Source organism: Typopeltis vanoorti, chromosome 20, assembly GCF_054136105.1.
Source record: "Typopeltis vanoorti isolate ZY-2024b chromosome 20, IOZ_Tvanoo_1.0, whole genome shotgun sequence".
NCBI lineage: Eukaryota > Metazoa > Arthropoda > Arachnida > Uropygi > Thelyphonidae > Typopeltis > Typopeltis vanoorti.
The window spans coordinates 12,857,883-12,877,394 of NC_143568.1; the positions used below are offsets into that span (position 1 = coordinate 12,857,883).

The 19,512-nt window shown below is 34.0% G+C and overlaps 1 protein-coding gene across 1 annotated transcript in view; it reads left to right on the forward strand.

Annotated features, from left to right (window-relative positions):
• Positions 1 to 19,512, forward strand: part of LOC150095241 (uncharacterized) — a 267,888-nt gene that overhangs the window by 145,255 nt on the left and 103,121 nt on the right. Inside the window, exons 9-10 of the mRNA XM_090410764.1 lie at positions 905 to 988; positions 10,378 to 10,455. Coding sequence (XP_090266890.1) covers positions 905 to 988; positions 10,378 to 10,455 — 162 coding nt within the window. The remainder of the gene's footprint in view (positions 1 to 904; positions 989 to 10,377; positions 10,456 to 19,512) is intronic.

The window sequence follows — 19,512 nt, forward strand, 5'->3', positions numbered from 1 at the left end:
AAAACTGAATGTGAGAATTACAGAAGTATTTCCCTACTAAGTGTTTCTGGCAAGATCTATGCAAGTATACTTGAGAAACAGTTGAGAAGAATTGTGGAAGAAATTTTGTTTTATTTTTTTTGTTTTACTTTGTTTTCTAAGAATTTTCTTCAGTAATAATCAGTGTATGCTTTTCTTTACATAGTAATATGTACATAAATAATTTCCATATTGTGCAGACATTTTTTAAAAACAAAACTCATGATTATCACATTATTTTACAAGTTCTAAATTATGTAAATAATTTTGTGCATTCCTTTCAGGGTCATTACATTAGGTGTTTTTGCATTCACTCGGTGTTGCATAGTAGCCCAAAGCAGTCATCTCATGAAAAATCATATATGTGCTAACGCACTTTTGCATTTTGTCAATTTTATTTCCCTGTTTATCTGTAGTTTATAAACAAATGCATAGATTACAGATCCACGTTTGTTTTGTTTAATGGTTAATTCCCCCCCATATAAAAATTTGTGCCCATTTGATCTCTCACATACATACTTAACAAACAGTATGCACTTAGAAGTTTATTTTTCACTTGGTTAGACTATAATAAATTTAGTTGAATCCTTCATCCAAGTGTATGCAAACAAAGTTTGCACCTGAAAATATCTTCAGGTGTTGCACTACCTTACCCCAGTCCCGAAGATATTTTCAGGCACTAACTTTGTTTGTTTGCTTACACTTGGATAAAGGATTAAACTAAATTTATTATAGTATGCCCTTAGTTAAGAATTTTAAAAAAAAAAAGTTTTGTTTATGATTTTTCTTAATAAAAAATATTAGGTGCACTTGGCTAACTTTTCTTTTTTTAACTCCTAAGTAAAAGTTATTATTTAATGATCACATTTATCTTGAAATCTTCTAGGATCTTGATCTTCCACCAACACTTCCCAATACAAGGTTGTTTATGCCATGCATTGAAGAGAACACAAAGATATTACCAAATAAGGTAATAATGAAGATTTTAGAATGCACAGGAGATAATAATGAAATTGAGCATACACTTATTATGATTATCTTAATATTAGTTGAGTTCATAACATTTAATTTTTTTCACATAATTAAACTTTTACATCCCTACAGAAATCCTTTATAGTGTATGAATATGATGTGCATATGATATTTACGTGTCCAGCTATCTGATCTAAAAGATTTGGACACCTACTCATCTGAACTCTCACTCTAATGTGAAAGGCATTAATATGGAGTCGATCCATCCTTTGCTGCTGTAACAGACTTCAATCTTCTGGGAAAATGTTTGACTAGATTTTGGTATGTATAAAGTGATTTTGCCTCACTTGCAAACAGCATTCCAGTTCACTCCAGAGGTGTTCAGTGTGGTTGAGAGCAGGACTGCATGCAGGCCAGACACACTGCTCTCAAACTTACCATTATATTACATTCACAACGATGAAAGACCTTTATGAACTGCTCATTAAATATCTCAGTTTTATCCTCTGCAGCAGTTGTCCTGATACTATTTTCTCCAATCAGTGTCATCCTATCATAATCTTTTTTTTTTTTCTTCATTAACTAACTGCTACTCATACTTCACTTTTTGCTCATCATACTATCCGAGTTACCTTCTCTGCCTGTTCTTTGTATAATCAATTCCCCTCATGGAATTGATTATTAAGATTTATCTTATGTATAATAAATGCCTTAATCTCTTCATTCATCCATTTCACACATACCTTATTTAACCTTTTGACCCTTGGAAAAAAACATTTAAACATTGTTTCTTCTAGATAGTTCTTAAATAGCACCCAAGCAGTATTGATCTCCTTTCCACCCAACTTCTTCCATGCTACAGCTGCAAGCTGAATCCTGAGTTTCTCATAAACACCAGCCTTGTAGTTCCACATATATACCTTTTCCTCACATGGCTGGCAGCCTCCTAGGTAAGAGCAGTTAATGGTCACACTCATTTGACAACTCATTTACCGGGGGGGGGGGGCTGAAAAGTTCTGATAAACACCTAGAACAAAAATGATATTAAAGCAACTGATATAACCACAAGAAAGAACATACACCTAAACCTCTTTTTACGTGAATTCAGATATCAAAAATAATTTTTTTTTACATGATTTTTATTCACTTTTACGTGACCAACCTAAAGTCTAAGTTAGGAAAAAATCCATAATTTAAGAAAATTCTGAGAATTTTGTAGAATTGCATTCTCGTTTCAATTAAGAAAATTCTAAATTCTTATGAATTTCATTTATTGGGAGTTCCCGAATTACATAACTGACTGCTCATGAAAAAGCAGTTCTTAGCAGTTTGAATTTGGTGTTTGAGTAGACAATACAGTTACTGCATTTTTTGCATTTGCATTTTTTGAGTGAAATCAAAATAAAAATCATGTTATAAAATTAATAATTTTACCAAGAAATAATAAATGGTAAGCTATATGTAATTTTCAAACTTTCATTTCATTAACCAAAGATTTTAATCCAGCCCTCACATGATGTTGCCGATAACCAAAAAAAAAAAAGATAAGCCATTCCCTTGGATATAAAAATTCAAATTTTAGATCGTCTTCAAACTGGGGAAGGTGCGACTGCTGTGGGTAAGCATTTTGGATAGATTGTCAGATCTATAAAGAAAAATGAAGAGTCTATTAGAAAAGTGGTATGTTCTGGTACAAAATTGAGTGCGAAATTATCATCATACACAAGAGATGTTCTAGAAAAGCCCGAAAAAGCTTTAATGATGTGGATAGAAGATAATGTACAAAAAGAATGCCAGTTGATGGAAATTCCATCAAGCAATCAGCATTGAGATTTTATGAACAGATTAAAAAACTGCAGCCAGATACTTCACCTCAATCGAGGAAAAAATATGAATTTCATACAAGCAATGGTTGGCTGGCTAAGTTTATTAAAAGACATGTTCTTCATAATATAAAAATTAAAGGTGAAACGGCTTCTGCTGATGAAACAGCTGCTAAAGCATTTCCACAAAAACTTGCTGAAATAATTGAAGATGGAGGTTACACTTGTGAACAAGTTTGGAATATGGATGAAACCAGCCTTTTCTGGGAAAAAAATGCCAAACAGAACTTACGTATCAAATATGCAAAAAACTGCATTTTTCAAATCAGCAAAGGATCGCATAACACTCCTGTTTTGTTCGAACACTTTAGGAGATCGGATATTAAAACCACTGCTCATAAATCGATCATTAAGACCACTGCCAACAAAAGGCGTAGATTTTCAAAAATTGCCAGTTCATTGGATGACCAACAAAAAAGCTTGGGTGACCATTGATATTTTCACTGAGTGGTTCACTTGTGCCAGAAGTTAGACACTATTTGAATGACAAGGATCTCGAATTTAAAGTGCTTTTGATTCTTGATAATTCACCCAGTCATCCTGCCATAGAACACCCAAATGTGCATTTTTTTTTCTGCCGCCCAACACCACATCATTGCTACAACCTCTAGATCAGGATATAATTGCGACTTTTAAAACATATTATGTCAGATGAACATTTTAGTACGTTTTGAACAAGCTAAATGATGGTGAAACACTGTCAGTTATGGATGTGTGGAAAAAATTTTCAATTATGGATTATATTGATCAGGTTCGATTATCGTTATCTGAATTGAGACCAGAAACTATGAATGCATGCTGGAAAGCTATTTGGTCCGCATGTGTTAAAGAGAATGCTCCTGTTCTCTTCGAATCATACTGCAGAATTCCCCAATATAATAAGTTTGGCATGTGAAATTGGCGGAGAAGGATTCGATGATCTTACGTCAGCAGATATCGAAGAATTGTTAATTGATAAACCTCACTTAACCATGACTAAGTTATGATGCTAGAAGTTTAAAGTGAATGTAGTCAGGGAAAAAAAAAGGTAAGAGCTAGATTTATCTCTCATACAGAAGTGTATGATTGGAATTATTATTGTTATCTGAGACCTCCAGGGAGTTGACATTACCAGCTGTAATACCGTCTCTTAAACTTAGTTCACACCAGATGCACTAACTACCTCAACACACAAATCATTCCACTCATTCACTGTCCTGCAAGAGAAAAATCTATTTCTTATCACCTTTCTTAGAAACCATACACACAAACTTAACTGCCATAGATGTCTTCATATTCTCTCTCTGCCTTCCACATAACAAAAATTTTTAATCAGTCAATATCCCGTAACACCCATTCAGAAATTTATAGACCCCTATCATATCATCCCTCTTTCTCCTGTTTACATGTCTGCAGTCCAGTATAGCATAATCCCACCAATATAATTTGCCATCAGAAATCTCATCAAACCAAAATGCATAACTTTACACTTATTAACATTGAATTGTTAGCCATTATCATTTGCCTACATTTCTAGTCTGTTCAAATCATTCTGTAAGTTCTTTTTTTTGCATCATCAGAAACAGCTGAATTTCAGTGGCATTGCATGCCTATTTAAATTGGGTGTGCTGTCATGTGGCTTATGCAGCCTGTGCTACAAAATTCATGTCAGTTGGACCTTATGATTGTATTTTTATCAATATATGAAAGCTTTAAGCATGCATAGTGCATCAGCACTCATCTTCATTGATCCAATGCAATTAATTGTGTTGGATCAACAATAAATTTGAATGCTTTCATTTATCAATTAATATAATTTTAAATATGGAAAGCATAAAGGTCAAATGAACATAGCTATGCTTCATGACAAAAAAAGTAATAAATTATTTATGGAAAATTATATATTAATAACTTATAGGTATTATTTCTGGGAAAATTCCTATGTTACTCCTCTAAGATGATGATGCACTGTTGAAACAGCTCACACCCCATTCTCCCACCCCTGATCTTATCCCATAACATCCTTCTCCTTCCCCAAAAAATTTCTGCATTCATCCCTATCCCAAAGTATTCTCTGCCCACCTTTAATAATTTAAAAAATATAAAAAAAACAGGTTTTTCACAAAGTTCAAAAAAGTTTGCATAGCTCTTGGTTCACCAATAATTCTTTCACATCTCTCACGCCCCACTTTTCTCACACCCCCCCCCCTTCCGTTCAGTCATACTTCCTTCCTTCAACAATGAATGTATATATTGCCATACGCTGGGATGTCACTGAAAAAGAAGACAACCAGCAACATCCCACAAAGGTATGTCTGGTTTTTCTTCCTATTTTTTATTTATTTTTTTCTTACTATATATTATTCATATATCTGTCCATATAAAGCATCAGTAATGCTCTAAAATTTGAGTAAAAAGCCAATGACATTATAAAAAAAAAGGGGTACTCATAAACAAAAATAGCCTAAATAACCCTAAAAATAATATTAATAACTTGTCTAAATCAGTGTCTTAAACATGTCAGTTCACACAAAAACAGCAACTAGTGACAAATCAGAAAGTTCAATTGAATTGCTTCACGCAATCACCAGTCACAGCAACTAATGACTTCTGGGTGCTATTGTCTCAGCGCTCATCCTGCCTCGCCTTCTGGGCTGTTTAAAACCATTGGAATGCTAAGAATTTGACTCACTGCGCCATCTGCACGTCTGTTCAAAGGTGACCGCATACCTGGGCTATTAACGTGAATGTGATGTAATGTTTACGGGTCAAAAATTGGCCTCTTCATGAAGCTTTAATATATTGTGTATTAATTTTAGGAATCACCGGAAGCCAGGAATCAATTAGGGGACTCTTAACATAATAAATGCAAAAATATAATGTCGGTCATATTGCTATTCCGTGGGTATGCACCGCACACCGGCAATATTTGTCCCTGTGAAATTTCTCCTATTGAATCCTTCACAATATCATTTATATATAGATTAAACAACAGCGACTCGAGGACTGATCCCTAGAGTACACAACTGGTTACGTTAAATCTTCAGATTCACATCGCTCCCCATATACCATTTCTGATACCTGTCCATTAATAACCCACTTATTCAAGTCAATAGTTTATATTCCATTCCCATATCCTCCCATTTATGCAACAGCCTTTCATTTGGTATCCTATCAAATGCCTTAACAAAGTCCAGCAACAATATCCTAGCATATCCATTCCTCGAACATGACCTCCCTTTAGTAAACTCATGCTGTTCCTTGCAAAGTATAATTTGTCTGTGAACCCATTTTTGTATACAAGTTCTTACCAATTTCTATAAAATCCTCACCACCACTCCAGAGATACTGATAAGTTGGTAGTTAAAGATATTGGATTTTGCACCATCCTTGTACAACAGAAGTATCATACATTCTTCCCATTCCTGTGGTGAATGGCTTGCCTTGGAAGTGGTGGATGCCAATAGTTCGAGTGAATTCAAGAAAAGGTATGACAGGTGATGTGAGTGATATGTGGCCTCCCTCAATGAGCCCGTGACTCCCTGGCAGTTCTCTTCCAGTGGCTTCTATTTAGGCACTACTCAGCTTCATATCACTTTTATTATATGAGAAATATCCTGTGTGGTTTTTGCTATATGTTTAGTGCATTGTGAATTTATCCTATTGAATAATTTTACAGATTGGATTATCTCTATGTGATATGTAAAAGATCTGTGGGTTGTTTCCATAAATATAAATAAATGCATACCACTCAATTTGCCACACTTGAGTGGTATTATTATTATTAAGAGATACCTCCAGGGAGTCAGAGACTCATCGAGGGAGGCCACATACTACACCAGCTATCATACTTATTCTTGAATTCATTCACACTGCTTGCACTCACAACACATCCAATGGCAATCCATTCCAATTACGTACCACCCTCCGAGAGAAAAATCTAGCCATCACACCCTTTTTGGTGGCCTTCATTCTCAGCTTTCAAGGATGCCCTCTCGTCCTTCCCCCCCCCCCCCCTCCATAAATTGAAAAATTCCATCAGTTGAAATCCTGTATAACCCTTTCAGAAGTTTGTAAGTCTCAATCATATCACTCCTCTTTCTCCTGTTTTCTGGTGTCAGCAGTCTACAAATTCTCAATCTGTTTTCATAATCAGTATTCCACAATCCTGATATCATTTTAACACTCTCCTTTGTACTCTCTCTCTCTCTCTCTCCAATATATCAGAATCATAACGGAAACCTGTGCACAATAGTCCAAATGAGGTCTTATCAAGGCCTTGTAAAGAGGCAAAATAACATCCTTATCTTTACACGTGAACATTCTTTTCAGCATTCCAATTATCTTTTGAGTTGTATTTGCAATCTTTGCCACATTGCCCCTAAACTTCAACTTCCTATCTATTAACATTCCAAGATCCCTAGCCTCATCAGTTTCTTCTAGCCTAATCCCACCAATATAATATGATATTGGATATCTAATCATGCCGAAGTGAATGACTTTACATTTACTGACATTGAGTTGACACCCATTTTCCCATGCCCACAATTCCAGCCTATTCAAATCATTCTGCACAGACTGCATATCAGCTGTATTTTTGATTACCCTACCTATCTTTGCATCATTAGCAAATGTCACTTGTCAAATCCTTCCCAATATCATTAATGTACAGATTGAATAACAGTAGACCAAGCACTGATCCTTGTGGTACACCACTTGTTACCTTAAACCTTGCAGACTGAGATCCCCCCCTTATACCACTTTTTGATATCTGTCAGTCAGCCACTCTTATCCATGCTAATATTGTACAATTAGCAAAATCCAAAAGTATCATGGTGTATCCATTCCCCTTGTCTAGTTCAATGGTAACATTGTTATAGAATGTGAGCAAGTTGCTAAGACATGACCTTCCCTTAGTAAACCCATGTTCATTGCAAAGTAGATATTCACTGTCAACCCATTTCTGAATGCGAGCCCTAACCAATTTTTCTAAAATCTTCACCACCACTCCTGAGATACTAATTGGCTGATAGTTGGATGCATCGGTCTTTGCACCATCCTTGTGCAATGGTATTACCATACATACCTTCCATTCCTGCGGAATCTTCCCGAGACTCATATTAAGCATCCTGGTCAAAGGAATAGCCAGTTCAGCTGAACACTCTTTTAGCACACGTGCTGATATTCCATCAGTCCCTATTGCTGAATTCGTATCCAGTTTGTGCAACAGCTCTAATACCTCAGCCTCACACACCTGTGTTTCTTCATCTAGTGAAGAGTAACAGTGAGCTCAATGTTGCATTCACCAGTTTGATAGCTTTTAACAAAATGGACACTCATTAACTGAACAACCTCTTCTGCATCTGTAACCCATCTGGATTTAGAAGGGTTATTCTTTCATTTCATTCTTTCTTTTACTTGCAGCATATCTATAGAATTCTTGTGTGTTGTCTTTAGCATGCAGAGCTGGTTTCTTTTCATAATCAGACTTTTCTTTCCGTACAACAGTTGTGACTATTCTAGCCTGCTGCTTATAACGTTCATAATGGACGTCATCCTTATGCAAATGGTATTCCTTCCACATCATCCTTTTCTTACGAATCTCTTGCTTGATAAGATTACACATCCATTTGACTCCTACTCTATTTATTCTTCGAACTCTCAGAACACATTCCGATATCGCATCATTTAAGTATTGTTTAAATGTTTCCCATACACTGTCGATATTCTTTCCATCCAGCAACCGATCCCATTCCACTGAACTCAATTTACTCCTCAGTTGGTCATAATTCCTGCTTTGCAGTTCAGCATGTAACCTTTTCTGAATAAAACATTCATAAACTTAGTGACTTCTCAAGTTCGTTCCGCATGATCAGTGTCATGAATAGTTACGTCTTTAATTGAAACTCCCTCTGACACTATAATCAAATCTAACACTCTTTGACCTTGAGTTCCTTCTGTCACTTGCGGCTTGAGGAAGTTGTCCCACAACAGCTCAATAAATGCATTTTCATTCTTCTCATGAGATTCTACTGCTACTCAATCAATATTTGGATAATTAAAGTCTCCTGTTATGATTACTCTTTTCACACTCACCTTTTCTATTTGGTAATGCATTTCTTCATCACCAGCAACCAATCTACCAGGTCTGTAACAACACCCCACCATGTAATTTGTCTTGTTAGATTCCACCTCACACTAGATGGCTTCAAACTCACTGCCACATGAAATATTGTTATTAGTATTACTACATTCATAGGTCTCAACTCTAACTGGATTTAAGTCATCCAATATCACTAGCAGCACACCCCCTTCTCTCCTATCCACTGTATCCTTCCTAAAGATACTGTAACCGTGACACTCGATACCAGTTAGTAGGTCTGATTCTGATAGCCAGGTCTCACTAATTCCTACAATCTGAGGTCGCAACATATTGACTAAGGCAACAAACTCTACCCATTTGTTTCTTATACTCCGAGTATTCATGTACAGACATAATAATCTACCCGCATGTTCTTTTGTTTACTCTTGTTTGCAGTCTGCCTGACACAGTTGGTCATCTTGCAGATCTCTATTCTTCTCTAATGCCTTACACATGTAGACATCTTTACACACATATGGTGGTTCGAGCCGGTCGATCACAAACCTGAAATCATGCTCACCTCGACAACATTTCCATGACAAAGCCCATTCCTGTCATTATCACAGTTATATACCATTGTTGCTCTTACACTCCCATTCACACCATTTCTTTTTTTATAATTTAGTTTCCCTGACCCTCTGTGTTAGGTCTCATACTAGTTATTAGTTTTTCCAGACTCCTGATACCAAACGCCTTCAGGTGTGGGCCATCCCTCTTATACAAATCCAATCTTCCCTCAAACTCACTCCACACATCCAAAAACTCACATTCCTTCTACATAGTCTACGCATCAAATCGTTTGCCATCATAGCCCTTCTTTTTAATTCATTTCCACTCTGAATCTGAATCATTGTAATGCACTTTCTATAGCAAAAGTCTGAGAAATTGTAATGTCATATAATTTTTTTATTCCTTAATACAGTCAGATTTTTTTTAATCCTAGAGTTCCTAATAATACTTGGTTTTAACTAATTATACATGCGTAGAACATGAATGTTAGCCATTATTAGATACATTAATTGGTTGCTTTTTATATGAACAAAGCTTTTAGGAACTTATAGCAAAATAACTGTTTTTGATTGCTTTTAACTAAATTAAATTAAATTAAATTGCTGTATTTCACCTTTTAGATATTATCTTTGTATTAGCTTTATTAGCTGTCATTGTTACTTTTTACCCTATTATTAAGTACAATGTGTTTTTTTTAAACTTTCCAGAAGAAATTTACAGTAAGGAATATATTTGTATCAGATATATTCCATATAGTCAGTTGTTAATTAGACACATTTTATATGGTTTTTAGCTAAACAGTATGAGTCTACTTAACACCAAGCACTGCTGCTTAGGAAAAAAAAAAACAACTAAAGAACTATTTCTTTGTAGGATACAAAGCCTTCTCCAACATTGCCATGTGATCTTTCTGATCTGGGAAGTGACACAAATGAAATGATCAGAGTGATGGTAAATATATTCTAATAATATAATCTCATAATATACATCATTATAGATGAAATTCAAAATTTTAATATCCTAATATTAATTCAAGAGTCTCCATATCTCATGTAGTAAACATATAAAGACAAATCATTACATCGTGAATTTAAAATATCAAGTCACTCTCATGCACTTTCTCTCAAATTAGATTTCATAAACAAATATAAAGATGAATGCACAATGAGCTCAACTATTTAACAAACTCATAATGACAAGCATATATAGGGCAAGATATAGCATCATACATTCTAAACAACTTTAAATAAACCTTCAACAGTTAGTTTTCTGAGTGTACTAAACAGAGCAAATTCACGATTCCATGATGGTTTTTTGGTTTCTCCCTGTCTGCAGATTACAAAGATGCCAGCTTTCTCTATCCTGAGCCACTCTCCTCCATTTCCTTCGGTGACCTTAATATGTGATCCTCTCATCTCTTAGGTAGTTCAATTTTTCTTTTTATGTGTTTTTGGGATACCAGTCAGTTATTCTTAAAGTCCATCTATTGTCTTTCACACTTACTACACAGTGATTTTTTACAGGACCACCTTTAAATAAAAGTAACAAATATGTTTTTAGTTTTGACCGCTAGAGTGTATTGTAATCGCAGGTGCAGTTTCAAATCAGGTGATGCAACAGTTTTTGTGTGGCAGCTGTAGAAGTAAAAGTGTATGAGTGGAGCATGTCAGAAGTTGCATCATGGAGCAAAGAGCCATGATAAAATTTTATTGTAAATTAGGAAAAACTGCTACCGAAGTGTACCAAGACTGAAAAAAGTTTACACTGATGATTGTCTGAGTTGATGACTGTCTGAACATAGACCTACCAATGAATACTTTGACTCCATGGAAGTCAGATGTTAATAACATTATGCTCAAAAGTTCGATTGTGTTATTTTTAAAAATAATGTTGATAATAGATGTCAAAAGATTTACCCAGTATACCCGTTAAGTAATGAGATTGATTTTTTTACAGCACAGCCCTTTGAATAAAAGTAACAAACTTGTTTATAGTTTTGACCACTAGAGTGTGTTGTAGCACACTCTAGTAGTCATACCCCTACATCTACAACTTTCAAGTCGGGTGACATAGCAGTTTTTGTGTGGCAACCAAAATTTTGGTGTGTGAGTGGAGCATGTCAGAAGTTGCATCATGGAGGAAAGAATTGTGATAAAATTTTACTTTAAATTAGGAAAAACTACTACAGAAGTGTACAAAGACCTAAAAAAAAAAGTTTACGCCGATGACTCTCAGAACCATGCACAGGTGTTCTGTTGGTTTCCAACATTTAAAGAGGAGAGGAAGTCCCTGGAGGATGAACTACACTGTGGATGGCCTATTTCTGCATGGACAAATGAAGATGTCAAAGCTAGGGAAATTATTGCCCATGACAGAAATAACTACTAGGCTACTCGTTGCACAGCTTGGTGTTGGTAAGGAAATGGCCAGATTAATCTTAGAAAGAGATTTGCACAAGAGGAAGATTTGTTTGAGGTTTGTGCTGCACACGCTGACATGAACAGAGAGAGCACTGGATTGCATGTTGTCGAAATTTCATCCTTGCAGTTGATGGTAATCGTAATGTGTTGCAAAGAATTGTCACCGGTGATGAAAGTTGGTGTTTTGTTTGATCTGGAAACGAAATGCCAGAACATGGAATGTCTTCTCCCCTGCAGAAGAAAGTCAGGTTGCAAAAGTCATGTGTCAAGACAATAGTCATTGTTTTTTTTTTTGTTGTTTTTTATGCTGCTGGAATTATAATGGATGGTCAGTATTATTTAGCAGTAATGTAATGTCTGTATGCCCACATGCAACATGTCAGGAAAGAACTGTTCCATAATAATTGGTTTCTTTCTGTTGCATGACAGTGCACCCATGCACTGTGCACTGCCTGTGAAGCAGTTCGAATTCGATCTGTGTGATCAAATATCCCCTCCCATCACCAGATTTGGCTCCCACACTTTTTCCTCTTCCCAAAGATAAAATGTGCCTTGAAAGGGGAGTGCTTCAGCTACATTGAGACTATCCAATGTGGTGTGACCCAGATATTGAAGGAGGTTCCCATTCAGAACTTCCACTGTGCCTTTGAACACCAGTACAACAGATGCAAATGTTGTGTGGAGTTGGAGGGAGATTATTTTAAATCTGTGTAATTGACAGTTCCAAATATAGTTCTTTGTTTTGATATAATAATTGTCTCATTACTTAATGGACACACTGTGTATATATCCTACGTGCCTTTTTTTGTTGTTTTAGATAGCTGCCTCTTTAAATCCAGATATTTTCCTTTCTTATATGATCTTTCTTGCTTATATTACAAACTGAAATAAAGAAAGAAAACAGAGTATTGCCCTTTGGATTGTTATTAGTCATTGTTCTTCCTTGTTTGTTGTGTGCCATATCTCACTGCCATAGGTTGCTAGTAGAATAATACTGTTAAAAATGTTTGATCTTATTTTGATATCTATAGTACCTTTTATCTGGATAAAAGCTTTCCAAACAGTTTTTTGAATCTTGTCATTTCATCTGATATGTCATTGTCCATTGAAAGTAATGGGATGGAAAAGTTAAATCGATGAACTACAAGATAACAAGCACGATAGATAGTGAGGATGAAAGTGCAGTCGATCTGGTAGAGATAACGAAGAGCAGCAAAAAAAGTAATTCAGGATACGAAAGCAGAGTTGGCAAAGATGAGACAATTGCAGAGTGAAATGAAAAGATTAACAGATATGTATGGAAGCAAAAGGAAGGACGGAATAAAGATGGCAGTGTGAAAGAGGCATCCAGTGATTTGAGAGTGATAATGTATGGGGATTACATTATTAGAGGTGTGGTAAATGAGCATGTGCATTAGATTAGTCAGTAATCATCTAACTTTCAGTAATTATTTTGTTATATTCTATTGCATTATTCTATAATGTGTGCATACTATTTCATAGGGTAGATGGTGATTCATCATGTAAAACACAAGCTTATTTTTGGTTATGCACTCTGCATGTAACATTCAATTTTGTGTAATTTTTCCACAACAAATAGTCTGATTGAAAGCAAATTTGACAAATTTTAATAGGAATCCTAAAAGAAAAGAAAAAAACTTTAATTCTATTCACTCACAACAGCATTATTCATATCAGCTCAAATGTTTTGTCAAATTTTTCCTATAAAAATGAACTGATTGTAACCAAGACTATACCACATAGACAACTTGTTGTTTTGTAAGCCCCAAAGATTATTAAATTTCACTAAATCATTACATATTTTTTGCAATATGTATTTTCAACATGTCCTATTTTAGCCCTGAAATTAGAGTGAAAATAGAAATGGCTCAACAAATTTTTATAAAGATTTCAGTTACTAAATCCGAGTAAAATCTCATCTATAGTAACTTGCATACGGACAAAATGAATCTTAAATATACTTACACATTTGGCAAAGTATACCAAGTAAATTATTCTCGTTAGATGTTTGATCAGGAATCTAAGATTCTATACCATGGGAGGTTATCTGGTCAATGTTTTCTCTCACAAAAATGTGAGTAAATCCATCTGGATGGATTACTATTAATGTGTTTGCCAAATTGAAAGTTGTTGATATTCTGATGTGAAAGGTAAAAGATAAAAGTTGAAAACATACCATGATCAAAATCACTCATGATGAAGATGATGTTTTTGACTTTGTACTTTGATTATTTTGGGGAAGGGTGGGGGGTAGCCTATTCAGATTATAGTTTATTTTCAAAACTGTTTACATTTGAATTAAAAACATATTTTACTTTATGCACCTATACATTTTTAGTGTAAAATATAAGTAAAATAATAAAACAATAGTAGTAATATTGGTAAATGTATTTCTTTTCAAATATCCAGTATTTTATTTTTTCCTGAAACATATCTTTCAGAATTTTATTGACAATGTTCTTTCTTTCTTTCTTTTTAGTATTATTATTTTCACAACAAAGCATACAAGTTATTTTCTTCCTATATTTGCCACCCAAACATTGAAAATAAATATAACAATGACATTATTAACATTTATGTTGTTTCAGTTGCATGTTATGCAGAATATCAAATAAACATGTTATTTATTTCATATGAATACTTTTTATTGTTTACTTCTTACTTTAGTTCTTGAATTGATCCTTTTTTTTTTTTCTTTTTTTTTTGTTCAAGAGCCCTATAACTCAATTTTTGGTGATGTTTCATTCGACATTGTAATTTAGATGAATTGTATTTTTGGTGAATTGCCAATTGATAAACTTTTTTTTTTTTGAGGAACTGCCTATCATCGAATTGCTTTTTCATTTAACTGTTGTTCGATTAATTGTTTATTTTATTCATTGTATTGTCATTTGATAAGTTGTCTTTCAGTGAATTTGTTGCATACCAGTGGATAGTTTACTATAGTGAATTTCCTTTTGTTTAGCATTGTGATATAGTGCTATGAAGTGTCCTCTTCACCAATTTGTTATAGTGAGTGAGTTTATCATAATGGTGTTTGTTACAGTAAGAATCAGCTGATAATTTTAATATTTGAAACTACACTATTTTTTATGTGGAATGCTAACAAAAATTAAACTTAAGGAAATCTCAAATTTTAGTTTAGAATTAGGAATATTACTAATAATTTTGAAATTATGATTTAAAATATTAAGTGTTCATTTTAATTTCATTTCTTCTAGTTTAAATTTTATAACTCTGAAGAGAGATATGACTTGTGGAACAATACATTGTTGTTCCTTGTCTTTTCTTCTGTAGTGCTGTTGACTTAAGGTTTCTTCAAGTATAGTTTGTTATTTGCTACAACACATCTTTTATATTTCTATAACTTAATGTACATATGCTGGGTATAACACATATTCCAATCTCCATGCCATAATGAATTAAGCTTTAAACACTGGAATAATACCTCAACAATGAAACAAGGCCTTATTGTCCCTGTACCCAAAAAGGGCAGTCTTAATAGAATGGATAACTACAGAGGTATTACTTTGCTATCAACCATAGTTAAAATCTACAATTGGATGATACTCAATAGAATAGAACCTTACTTAACACCACTTTTAAGAAAACACCCAAGCTGGATTTCTAAAAAAACGATGTACAGTAGAACAGATACATTGCATCAGAAGAATCATAGAAGGTTCATGTGATAAAAACTTACCACTCATTTTAACCTTTAAAGACTTCAAAAAAGCCTTTGACTCCATTAATAGAGAAGTAATGTTTAAAATACTCAGCTTGTATGGTCTACCCTCAAAACACATACAAGCAATCTCAGCACCTTATAAAGATTACAATTCTACAGTGATCTTTAAAACAGAAACATCTGAATCCTTTCTGGTGACAACAGGAGTCCTGCAAGGTGATGTACTAGCACCTTATTTATTTTTAGTATGCTTGGACGACATCTTCCAGATCATCAACACAGAAGTCTTGGTTTTAACATTAGAACATCCACCCACACCATGCAAATAACTGATCTTAGCTTTGCTGACGATGTTGTACTTATTGATACAGAACCAACAAATGCACAAAAACATCTCATTCTACTAGAGGCACAGGCTAAACTTATTGGCCTGCAGATCAACATCCAAAAGTCCAAAGTATTCTCAATAGATTATGAAAACTTTATACTTCATATCAACAATAAACCCTTAGAAAGAGTAAAGGACTTTCAATACCTTGGATCGTACATCAGCAATATAGAAAATGATATTAGAAAACATAAACAACTGGCTCTAGTCTTTCATAACAAACTCTGCCCCATCTGGAAATCATCATTAATATCATTAAAGACAAAATTAAGACTATATCATGCAACCAGTAGATCCATCTTCTTGTATGGTTCTCAAACCTGGACAATAAGCACCAAAAAAAGTACAGATCTAATTACCTCCTTTAGAACTACATGTCTCCAAGTGTATCCAAGGATCAGACTGATCTTGGATACACTTGGATGGACCATGTCACTAGCTCTGCTGTGCTAAATCTGGCTAAGTAAGAACCACTTGTCAATATAGTCAAAAAACTACAACTCAGATGGCTTGGACATCAATTCAGACATCCTTTTTGGAATCCCTCATTTTGTACAAACCAGAAGATGGCAGTCGCAGTAGAGGAAGACCATGCAAACAATTTTGGCAGTACATATGTGAAACCATCAATAGATTGAACTGTAAGACTCCATCTGGCATCTACCAGTTAGCTCAAAATAGAAAGACTCAGAAGACCATAATTTGTGATCTTTAATTTTTAATATATATCTCTTTTCCCTTTTCACGTTGTATCATATTGTGAATAAACTATGATGATGAATGCACATATAAATATGCCTTCATATTTATATCATATTCACTAAATACTAACCTACAAACTGCTAAATCCAGCCCATAAACTCTTAGAAAGATAAATAGATAATTATATATATAGGTGAATTTTATTAATAGTTACTTATCAACATTTTTCTTCCAGATTGGAATATTAGTTTATGGATATCTTGTTTTATAAGTTCACTACTGAAATTTCAGTTGATGTTTTCTTTCTCTTAGTGTTGGCATTTTTACTGTATATTTTATTTCCATATTTTCCACATCAGTTGTTTAATTTAGCTTAAGACTAGACTTCCACCAGATTTTTTTTAAGATAATAACATCATCTGCATATAACTGAACATAATGCTCTCCATTCTGGTATAAGTGTGATATCTCATCCTTAATCTCCATGTTTAGATGTTCGAATTAGCAGCAGATATAATGCAAAACTCTGACTTCCACGTGAATTAATATCAGATCACCTTCCTATATAAAGTATATCTATCCTTCAGTTCTGACTACTGATTTGCAACTCAGGCTACATATTTTTTATATAAGGTTCTCTTTTTCAAACATGTTCCCTTCAGTACCTTATCTTAATTCTTTTCAAGATGAATAATGCCTAAATGGTGATCTTTATAATTCCTATTTTTCTTAGCTATTTGCCTTAAAGAAAAATGTGATCTTTGTAATCTCTGTTTAGCCTAAACATAACTTGTAATGCACTCATCTAACCCTAAATGATTTCTCTTGGCATCTTCTGAGTATCCTTGCATAAACCTTTTGGACATTCAGTACAGAAAAATTGCTCTATAATTCTCACATTTCATTTCCCTATTTTATAAATGGCTACAATGAGCAATCTGTACTCATTCATGTGAAATTCCATCTTCTTAGTAAGCCTTCTAAATTATTCAGCAACTGCTGTAAAACTCAAACACAAAAATATGGATATATAAATACCCTGTGTTTATGCATTTCATGTCAAAAAACCTCCTCTATGTGCCTTTTAGTGTTTCAAATTTCTAATTATAATTCTGTTAGTAGTCACTTATTTAATATAATTTCTTCAAAGTAATTACTCCAGAATATCCTTCAGTACTTATATCACTTATCATACTTGATTTCTATTTTGTGACACTTTTTTCTATTTCTAAACTTTTTTAATATTACTTTTACACATAACTTATCTTTTCTACTGGGAAGTTCAAGCTAGCAAATCAAATATGTGTCCATATTATTGCAAGGCTAGGAACTCTATATAATGTCTTCTTTTCATGGACTGTATCTTTAACTTTTTGTGTCTCTACTTGAGAGTTCTAATTTTTTCAGTCTGCAGTTCACATCCAACAGCTGTTTGACTTTGATGCTTTTTGAAACCTTTCTCTTTTTTTACCTTTCCTTTTTTTTTTTTTTTTTTCAGTAAAGTATTCATCTCTGCCCTGTTCGAAACTTAATAATGGTTATCTTCTGCTTCAGAAGTTCTGCTTGCGTATCCTGACAGTTCTGAGTATATATCACTTTCAACAATAATACTTTTCAGTAATACTTTTCTTGTTTGTTTGTTTTCTTCAAATAAATTTATGTACATCTCCATAGTGAAATACAATTTTAGAAATGACTGGTTTATATCCTGAACAGAAATTAAAGAGATTATTATGAAATAAATAATGGTTAGTACTTGAAAAACATGCAGATTTAATTGATTGCTCTTAAATATTCCTACCTTGTTACAAGGACATTGTAAAGGAGACAGTGTCTGTGTAACAAGATGATTCTCCTTGTGACAAAGGAGAACTTATCAGATTCCAAGAACTTGTTATAAATCTTATGTTCCTGGATTCTGATTTCAGTAGAACATCCCATCTATCCAAAATAACAAAGTTAACAGGAACAAGGTACTTGATAAACACTAGGTAAGGAATGAGGGGGATATATAATTTCTTCTTAGTATATTACACAAAGGAAGATAGTTTCTGAAATAGTTTGAAGGTGGTGTATAGATTGAACTTTCGGAGAACCTGTGCTATTCCTCTGAGACAGGCTAGCAATTCTTTTAACATCCATTTGCAATCTGTTGTAGGGTACTATCAGTCAAGAATTATTATGTGACACCTTCCATGTAGGTGTCAATTAATAATGATATGGAGAGGACACTCCACACCTAAGTTGTACACAACCCATTGTCTACAGCTTAATTCATCATCTACACATTAAATCTACCATCCATTCATTATACCACCTACCTCACTAATGGTATTTTTATCTTTAATCGCATGTGTTCTTTGGCCAATTGCATTTCTTTCAGAGTTTCCAGAAGAAATAGTCCTACTATCTACGTATGAGATCTCAGCTAACTCACCTTCAGTTTAAAAAAAGGTCCATATAAAGATTCCTCTCATCATGGTGAGAATAAAACTTGGATTTTTCCTAGTCATAGGGTGCACTCACTCTCCATTCTTCCACCTGTTCTATGGAAACAATTATCAGTCATATTGATTCAGTGATTCAATCATTTATTTCTTATGGTAGATGAGAATCAGTAAAGATGGTCCAAGCTCAGTGTATAATAGTCCTAATAACAACTGTCTTCTGTGATGGATAATGATGATGTGAAGAAAAGATGGATATATCTTTCAGCTAAGGAAGGCTTAATATTGAATAATAGAACTGTTGGGTATTCAAGTAACCAAAAAAAAAAAGGAAAGGTATTG